The sequence below is a fragment of the Rhinichthys klamathensis genome, unplaced genomic scaffold (assembly GCF_029890125.1).
Source record: "Rhinichthys klamathensis goyatoka isolate OS25496 unplaced genomic scaffold, OSU_Roscu_1.1 h1tg000703l_1, whole genome shotgun sequence".
Classification (NCBI taxonomy): Eukaryota; Metazoa; Chordata; class Actinopteri; order Cypriniformes; family Leuciscidae; genus Rhinichthys; species Rhinichthys klamathensis.
Genome location: NW_026607124.1, coordinates 192370 through 202500, shown reverse-complemented (window position 1 = coordinate 202500; position 10131 = coordinate 192370). Strand labels below are relative to the sequence as shown.

At 37.3% G+C, this 10131-nt stretch overlaps 1 protein-coding gene across 1 annotated transcript in view; it reads left to right on the top strand.

Annotated features, from left to right (window-relative positions):
• The window catches only part of sf3a2 (splicing factor 3a, subunit 2), a 16535-nt gene extending 7583 nt beyond the window's left edge, over window positions 1-8952 (top strand). Inside the window, exons 3-8 of the mRNA XM_056242164.1 lie at window positions 922-968; window positions 1048-1157; window positions 2656-2705; window positions 4623-4763; window positions 6325-6393; window positions 8676-8952. Coding sequence (XP_056098139.1) covers window positions 922-968; window positions 1048-1157; window positions 2656-2705; window positions 4623-4763; window positions 6325-6393; window positions 8676-8939 — 681 coding nt within the window. The 3' untranslated portion in view covers window positions 8940-8952. The remainder of the gene's footprint in view (window positions 1-921; window positions 969-1047; window positions 1158-2655; window positions 2706-4622; window positions 4764-6324; window positions 6394-8675) is intronic.
• Window positions 8953-10131: the final 1179 nt, after the last annotated feature.

The window sequence follows — 10131 nt, the reverse complement described above, 5'->3', positions numbered from 1 at the left end:
ACTTTTACTTTTATACTTTAAGTAGTTTTGAAACCAGTACTTTTACACTTTTACTTGAGTAAAAAGCTTGAGTTGATACTTCAGCTTTTACAGAAGTCTTTTTAAACCCTAGTATCTACGGCTGTCACTTTACATTCGAAAATCGATCGGACCAACCAACACAAGTATCGAAAACGAAAATAGGGAATCGATTTGAACAGCCTTTTTTTGTTTTTTGTTTTTAACCAAAAATGTGTTATGTGGACAGATCAGTACAGCACACAGAACATGTAGGATGCTGGGAAATAACAATGTCTTTTCTGTTCACCAAATGCTTTTTAATATTCGCTATAACTTCAATGCAAGTGAACAAGCGCGCCGTTATTTGTTGCGTAGTGACGTGTGTGTGTGTGTTCAAGTGAGCCAGAAATGCGCAGATTCTGCAATACGCTGTATTTAATATATCATGAGGATCACGAGTTGCGTATTTGCGCAGATCTGTCTTACACGAACTTCCCCGGCAAAGTGAGTAAACACAGAAACACCAGATTGGCTCGTGATTTGACAGCGTTTCCCGCCAAAGTTCATTTGTACGCGCATCTGGCGGATCGAGGGAGTTAATCTCAATCCCTGAATGTGTCGCTCCTGTTTGTCATTGTGCTGAAACTTCACGCCAATAAATCATCAGGAATATTGCTGACTTGTGCGTCTCAAGCGCCCTCTTTACGCTCGTCCTAACGCCTGTTAGGTGTCCGTGGATTTGCCTGTTTTTGGTGTTGAAAATGGAAACGTCTTTAGACATGGAAAATCGATTCAATGAACACTTGCGTCTCAAAAGTGACAGCCCTACTAGCATCTGTTGTCATGAGTGTGAAGACGTTTGACACCTCTGTAAACATGAATGCTTCGTTCTGAAGTGTGTTTGTGATTTTTCTCTTGTAGGGAAGTTACCTCGCTCACACACAGGGCAAGAAGCATCAGTCTAACCTGTAAGTACACACACACACACGGTTATTATCAGGATGATGAGCGGGAACTTATCGTGTCGTCTGTGCTCTTCATTTTTAGCGCGAGACGAGCCGCTAAAGAAGCGAAAGAAGCACCGGCTCAACCGGCTCCAGAGAAAGTCAAGGTTGAGGTGAAGAAGTTTGTCAAGATCGGCAGGCCGGGTTATAAAGGTATGACGTTCAGCCTTATAAAACAGAAGTAGAATGATTATGATTGATTTCCGTTCAACGTTTAATCCGGTTCGTTTGCTTTATAGACGTTATTTACACGCACTCTCATCTTATGCAATGTTGCGATTAGGGCGGCACAATATATATCGAAATATCGTAAATATATATATCGCGATATGCATATTGGTTGCAATAACTGGTCATGAACAAAAGACAGAGAATCACTCACTGCTCTCGGCTGAATAACTCTTGTAGCTTTAATAAGAATCAGTATACAGTATAATTCATACAGTGAAAACTAAGCAGTGTTTTATTTTTACATTTGATTATTCAGTTTCTGTAGTTTAATAACCCTAATGTAGGATAAGCGGAACACACTGATGTTAATAACACTTCAGTAAAACATTGTTCACTGCCAGAAGCTTTAGGGACGCTTTCTTGTCACAAGAAGAATATGAAATGCGTATGTAGGTCGTATTTTTTTTAAAGATAATTTACGTTTATTTTACACACTTTAACCCTCTGGGGTCCTTCGGCCCAAATGGACCCGAAGCATTTAAATGTAAAAAATTTTTTTAATCGTAGTTTTATCGAAATGGTCCGAAATTTGGTGATTTAGTTGGTACTTGGCATATGAACACCCAAAAAAATTGGGGACAGGATTTGAATAGTCTTAGTGGTTGTAAAAAAATGGACCCAAATGGACCTGCATAGGAAATGATTGGGAAATTGGCAAAAATGTGAAAATACAGAGTTTTTTTGTGTGTACAATCTACAAATCAGCCACGATCCAGAAAAAAAGCACACAACAGTGAAGGGGTGAATCTATAAAACATCAAGAGTGCAAAACAGACACATCCACATACACACACACACACACTTTTATACACATACACTCTAATAAATTCAGATTACATATGGGTTTTGAGTTTTTTAAATGCTCAGTTTGTCCACCAGATGGCATCCATCTCATTTCAAAAATTGCTTTCATGAGGCCTAGGCTTGACTCTAAAATGAAATACAGCTTTAAAAAATATATAAAACTTTTTTTTTTTTTTTTTTTATTCTATTATATTCAATGGGGAAAAAATGGGTCATAATTATTGCATTAATATTAATTATAAATCATTTTTATTTTTGAAATTATCTCAAAACACCAAAAAAGAAAAGAAAAAAATTTATAAAAACAAGTAAAAAAAAAAATTTATGATTTTTTTTTTAATAAATATTAATCCCACCCTTCCGGCCCATTTGGACCCGAAGGTCCTGAGTGTGACTCTGAAATGAAGGACCCCAGAGGGTTAAGCATTAATTGAATATCGCATTATTTAATGAGTTGTCGCATATCGCAGTTTTCTTCAATATCGTGCAGTCCTAGTTGCGATTAAACTTTACCTGATGCAAACACAAGACTTTGATCAAATTGATGTGATTAAGCTCACAATTGTTGCAACCAAAATAACAAGTTTGTCTATTTTATTTATTTTTTTACCCATAGTAACAAAACAAAGGGATCCAGAGGTCGGACAGCAGAGTCTGCTTTTCCAGGTAAATCCAGTGGCCGGTTGCATAAACTGCCTAGACTAGTGTTTTCTTCAGGACTTCTTAGCTGGTCAAACTAGTTTTAACCCCTTTACTGTGTTAAACTTGTGGTGTTCCTGGTCAAAAATGACCTCCCTGCAAAATATTGCAATTAGAATATCGTGCAACATGTATTTCAGTAATTCAAATTAAAAGGTGAAACTAATATATTTAGTATATATAACTATATACATATGCATTATACATTTCAGAGGGCCGACATTTCTGTATTTAAAATATTTTTTTTTATTGATTTCATGTAATATTGTAATTTTCTGAGATTTTAAATTTGGGGTTTACATAAACTGTAAGCCATAATCATCAAAATTTTGCACGATATTCACATTTTTCGAGTTTCACCTGTAAATCTCTCGTTATGCTACATCATCACCAAATATTGGATTCAATCTTTTTGTCAACTTGTTTTCTTTCAATTAGGACCGGTTTTATATTTCTATTTGGAATTGATCGGTCGTAGGACTTTTTTTTTTTGAGTGAAAAAAGCGTTAACTGAGGATAATTTTGTAAATTTTACATATTATATGATAATAAATTGCACTGTTTATCACACTAGTGTGCTTTAATGTTTAACCAGGAAATTTGTTTTGAAATGCTTTTATTTTGTACAAAATGGCACAGTCACACTTGAGATGTTCCCTCCAAAAAATTGCTTATAAATCTCTCGTTATGCTTCATCATCACCAAATATTGGATTTAATCTTTTTGTCAGCTTGTTTTCTTTCAATTAAGACTGGTTTTGTATTTATTTTTGGAACTGATAAATTATTTCTCTGATTTTTTTTTTCTCCCCCATTCATTTCCAAGTCATTTTTGACCAATATAAGCTCTGATCAATGAGGCCTACGATCAATCAGTTTCAAAAATACATATAAAACCAGTCCTAATTGAAAGAAAACAAGTTGACAAAAAGATTGAATCAAATATTTGGTGATGATGTAGCATAATGAGAGATTTATGAGCAATTTTTTTGTAGACCGGTCATTTTTGACTGGGAACATCACAAATGTTACAATGGGGGGGGGAAAAAACTACAATTACAAGTATACATTTTTACATTTTTGAAGTTGTTGGGCTCTGGGTGAGTAAAGTCAGTAAGTTTAAGCAATGAAATTACAGTAAGTAGCATTTTCGGATCCTGGAAAATCCTCTCCAGGTCAAAGTGACCCGAACACAACATAAGGGCTAGCTTTACTTCTAACAAAGTAGTTTACACTAGTTTACTCAATATAGTGGTTTAGTTTATGCAACTGTCCCCAGTCGTTCCTGTCTGAGAAACTGGATGTTTAAACGCTCTGATATTCAAGAGCCGTCTGCAAAGTTAAAGGTGCAGTGTGTAATATTTCAGAGGATCTGTTGACAGAAATGCAATATCATAAACATAACTATGTTCAGTGGTGTATAAAGATCTTACATAATGAACCGTTATGTTTTTATTAGCTTAGAATGAGCGTTTCTCTCTACACACACCGCGGGTCTGCTTACATCCACATGTTTCTACGGTGGCCCTGAGCGTACAAACGCGTTTCGTCACTATGTTGTCCTTCGTGTAAAGAAGCTGCTAAAGTCAGCGAATAAAACACTGACACAATGATGAACAAGTCACAATAATATTCGCAATAACATCGTTTTACTGAGTAATTAAACGTAATTTCTTAATTTATCTTTGTAAAGAAACCACATTGTTTAACTGGCTACTCTCTGCTGTCTCAGACGACGACATCACTTCCTGTCGGCCACCGTAACTTCTGTTGGGTGCAGTTCACAAACTCACCACTAGATGCGCTAGAAATAACACACTGCACCTTTAATGTTTTGCTCCTGAAAACCTTTATTGACGGCGTAACCGGGGTTCTTGTTTTCCAGATCGATTACCCAGAGATCGCAGAAGGCATCGGGCCGAGGCATCGCTTCATGTCTGCGTACGAGCAGAGGATCGAGCCTCCGGACCGGCGCTGGCAGTATCTGCTGTTCGCCGCCGAACCGTACGAAACCATCGCATTCAAGGTCTGTCCAGCACAACATCTGTCATGTGACACGAGCAGGGATTGTGGAACTACAGTAGTCAACACTTGAAGTGGATCAAAAAAACATTTCATCAAAGTTATACATGAATTTTGAACAATACCCCATTCTTGTCTTTGATTAACTCTTTTTTTTTTTTGTCCACTTCAAATGTTGACTACTGTAGTTTAATCAAACTTAACGCCCAAATAAAAAAGTATTAGATTTATCAGATTTTTTCTTTATCAAGACGTCCGTCGAATAAAAACATCTGTCTTGTGAAACAGTAGTCAACATTTCACTGCAAAAAGTGATATTCTTACTTAGTATTTTTGTCTTGTTTCCAGTCCAAATATCTAAAAATTCTTAAATCAGAATGCATTTACTAGATGAGTAAAATTACATAAGATATTTAGTCTTGTTTTCTGGGGGATAAAATCCAAATTAAGTGAGTTTTTGCTTCAAACAAGCAAAATGATCTGCCAATGTGGTCAGAAATGTTTTCATTTGAATTAACATTATTTTTCTGACCACATTGGCCGATCATTTTGCTTGTTTGAAGCAAAAACTCACTTAATTTGGATTTTATCCCCCAGAAAACAGGATATAATATTAGGTGTTAATATCAGGACATAATAATGCTTTAATAATAATAATAATAATAATAATTGTAATGCTTTGTTGATTTTATTATATTCTGGGAATTGATCTTAACCTCTTTGCTATTGTAGCACTTTGAGATTTCTTTGAAATGTAAAGTGCATTATAAATAAAATTTATTATATTATTATAATATCTTATGGCATTTTACTACTTTAGTAAATGCATCTTGATTTAAGAATTTTTAAATTTTTCAAGAATATCATTCTTTGCAGTGCTGAAGTGGATCAAACGATAAACGTGCAAACGGTAAACTTTTGCTCTATGATGGTTAAAGTAATGTATTACTTTACTCAAGTTACTTAAAAAAGTAATCTGATTACGTGACTCGAGTCACTTGTAATGCTTTACCCAAACACTGCTGTTTAAAATGTCCTTTTTATTTCATTTTTCTGTTTTTTTATACTATTAAAAAGTGATCAGTTGTAGACCTCAAATACTGATTTGAGTGGTTGTTGTTATTGTTATATTAAGAATAAATAAAGAAAAATCTTTTTTTTTTAATAACCAATTTAAAATGACATGTTTTTAGAATTTTATTTGGAATTTGACATGTATATTTTATCTGAAAGTGTGTATATATATATAGAATATATTATTTGAAAGCTTCCGTTAAGAAAAAATTACATTACAATGTACAAAGCAATCGTTCTGGCAACAATATTGTGGTTTTATGAAAGAAAAAAGCGGGAATATGTAGATTGATACATGAGAGTAACGACAAGATCAGTTATTTCTATAGAATTCAATTATTATTTTCTTATTTTGCCTTTAAATGTCTTATTTTGTGTTTAAATAAGCAGCAATGTGTTTACCAAGACACACAAAGACATTTAAATAATAATTAATCTAGGTATGTTTTAAAAACAGAATTTAACATGAGTTTTTGATGTCTTATTTCCAGGTGCCGAGTCGAGAGATCGATAAAGCCGAGACTCGCTTTTGGACACATTGGAATAGGGAAACGAAACAGGTAATAAATAATTAATTTGAAAGATCAAAGATTTTTTAAGTTCAAATTAAAGATCCATCCCTTTTTTCCAGAATCTCTTAACCATATTTTATTAAATTATGGTTTAAGTTCTCTTAGGAAATTATATTACTCGGCAAACACTTTAGAAGAATTTTCCAGCTTGAATGTTGATTATTCTCCTCATATTCTCCATTGTTGCGGCTCCTCTCTTCCCAGTCTGTCAGTAACGCTGTTTTCTTCCTGTCTCTATGAAGCCCCTCCTCCTGAAAAGCACACTGTGCTCTGATTGGTCGGCTGGAGCAGTGTGTTGTGATTGGTCGAGCGCTTCGAGTGTGTTTGGGAAATGTCCCGCCCCTTTCCGTAACCGCCAGTTTAACACACTACTGACTAACTCAACCAGGCCCCGCCCCTTTATTCTGCACATTAATTATTATAATGAGGAATATTGTGACGTGTTCGTTCCCGGGAGAAACTCGAGACTACAGTGGAGGCGTTTCAGGAGTTCAGGAACACTGACTCTGATGTAGAGAAGAACTGGAGCTTGTTCATGCTCAAACAGCAACATCACACAGAAGAGAACATGGGACAAAAGCATAAAGTACCTCTTTAAAATATACTTTTTTTTAGACTTGTTACTCGCCATGAAATTTCTTAGTGTTTGCACGCCATTAAAACCAACCAACCATCTCTATTTGCTGAATACACAATCTCTCTCTCCTCTTCCAGAAACACTGACACTAGACGTTTCCATTACAGATTTGCGCAAAACTGTTGCGTTTAAAAAAAATAATAATTAAATGTCGACCAAAAAAACGAATGCGAAATAACTAAAACTTAATTTTTTCCTCTCGCGATCAGTCATTCCAGAAATCATAGTGAAGCCCCTCCTCCTGAAAAGCACACTGTGCTCTGATTGGTCGGCTGGAGCAGTGTGTTGTGATTGGTCGAGCGCTTCGAGTGTGTTTGGGAAATGTCCCGCCCCTTCCCATAACCGCCAGTTTAACACACTACTGACTAACTCAACCAGGCCCCGCCCCTTTATTCTGCGCATTAATTATTATAATGAGGAATATTGTGACGTGTTCGTTCCCGGGAGAAACTCAAGACTACAGTGGAGGCGTTTCAGGAGTTCAGAAACACTGACACTGATATAGAGAAGAACTGGTGCTTGTTCATGCTCAAACAGCAACATCACACAGAAGAGAACATGGGACAAAAGCATAAAGTACCTCTTTAAAATATACTTTTTTTAGACTTGTTACTCGCCATGAAATTTCTTAGTGTTTGCACGCCATTAAAACCAACCAACCATCTCTATTTGCTGAATACACAATCTCTCTCTCCTCTTCCAGACACACTGACACTAGACGTTTCCATTACAGATTTGCGATTTTTTTTTCTTTTTAAATGTCGACAAAAAAACGATTGCGAAATGACGGCGTTTCCATTTAACCAATGTTATGCAACCAAAACTTAATTTTTTCCTCTCGCGATCAGTCATTCCAGAAATCATGGCGACGGATGTTTGTAGGTTTATGTGTATCCCATCCACCCAATAGACATTATTATTAATGGAAGGAGACGTGTGTGTGTGTGTGTGTGTGTGTGTGTGTGTGTGTGATCCAAGCATTAATGGCAAGGAAAGACCCTTCGACTGTGAGCGGCTCATATGAGGAGTTTCTGTGTTTCTCCTCAGTTCTGCTTCTCGACTGTGGCATTTCTTTGAGGTTTAGAATCCAGTATTCCCGTAATTCTTTAGTCTTTTATGAGTTTAATAAAGAACTCTGTCTTGTCTTCTGTCCAAACACACCGCTTCTTCTAAGTCATGTGACTGTAAATGCACAAAAACTGTTTCCATTGCAGTTTTGCGAAATATTTCTTTTTCAAAGTTCCAAACATGAACATAGAAAACATTTTTTTTATTAATTGTTATTCGCCATGAAATTTCTTACCGTTTGCACGCCGTTAAAACACCAGCCAACCCTCTCTATTTCATAAATGCACAACCTCTCCTCCTTTTTCTCTTTCAGTTTTTCCTGCACTTCCACTTTGAGATTGAGAACTCTTTTACTTGTTATCCGCCATGAAATGTCTTCTAAAGTGTTAGCTGGCACGCCGTTAAAACAGCAGAATAGGACCTCCTTTTTTAATTATTTTTTTATATCTTTTTTTTTTACTTATTACTCGCCATGAAATTTCTTCTTAAGTGTTTGCACGCCGTTAAAACACCAGCCAACCACCTCTATTTCCTAAATGCACCTCCTCTCCTCCTTCTCTTCCAGTTTTTCCTGCAGTTCCACTTTAAGATGGAGAAGGCTCTGGCGGCTCCTCAGGGCCCGTCGGTCGGCGTGAAGCGTCCCCCGTCTCTGATCACGGGCCTCGGGCCGCGGTCCCTCAGCGACTCCATGCCTCCTCCGCCCGGAGGGATCCCGGGGATGCCCCCCCTGCCCCCCGGAGCCCCCCACCCGCACCACATGCCCCCGCAGATGCCCCTGCCCCCCCACCTCAGGCCCCCGCTGCCCTCCGACGGCATGCACAATCTCTGAATCACTGCAGGTTTATTACGTGGACACAAGCGTTTCATGTGCTTAACCCTCAAAATATGTAGTTTTGTACATCTCACTGCTCTTGTCCAATGATTGACTGTCCAAATGTTATTTTTATGGTTTTTTATTATTATTAAAGTCAACATGAAACAGAAGTTGCACTAGTTTTTTTTTCCGTAGACGCACGTGGACATGTTTCTAAACCATTTTTTCTTTTGCTTAACCCTCGAAATATGTAGTTTTGCTGAATTTATACTGAGGATCTGAGACTTGTCCAATGATTGACTGTCCAAATGTTATTTTTATGTTTTTACATCTTTAAAGTTGACATGAAACAGAAGTTGCACTAGTTTTTTCTTCCCTGTTTTGACCAAGCGGCAACCGTCTCTCTCACTGAGTGACTTAAACTACAGTTCCTCCACTGGCCACTAGAGGCCGGCTGCAATCCCATAGACCCACATGTTAAAATGCCCGACTTTACAGCAGAAAAAAACATGTTTACAGTCTTAAAGTTATGCATAATTAGGGGCGTGGCCACTTGAGTGACAGGTGGATTGCCGCTGATGTCACTGCTAGCCGTTTGTTAGCGTCACGTCACCTCAGCTAATCCGCCTCGCTGCACATGTTCGTTTATCCGTGAGTGACGCCACTTCACATCCAAGACGGCGACGGCCACTTTAGGCTTCAAAAATGCTGTTCAGAAACACTACGAGTGACGTCACACACACTACGCCCGTATTTTTTAGTCTATGATTTTTGACATAAATGAAACTTCTGGAACAAAAGCAAATGTGGGCGGGGCTTGAGTTTGTCTGTGAGGAATTGATTGGATGGTTGTGGTTTGCTATTGGTGGATCTCATGTGATTGACAGGTTGCCCCGCCCACATCATCAGAGTACATGCAAGAGGAAGTTATTCTGATTAAAGATTACCAAAAAAAAAAAAAAAGACGTGCACAGATAAATCATTTATAATAAATACTGCAATATTTATTAATATTTATAGTACACGGTTTGAAATCGCTGGTGTTTCTGACGTCACAAACGACCTTGTAACCAATCAGATCAACGTGTGATCGTCAACCAGTGGATCTCTGAGTGAGTGAGTGGAGGCGGGGCTCATTTGCATATTCATAGAACCGCGTATACTAAATGAGACAAGGGTGTCGAGTTACATTCAAGATATTTTAAGG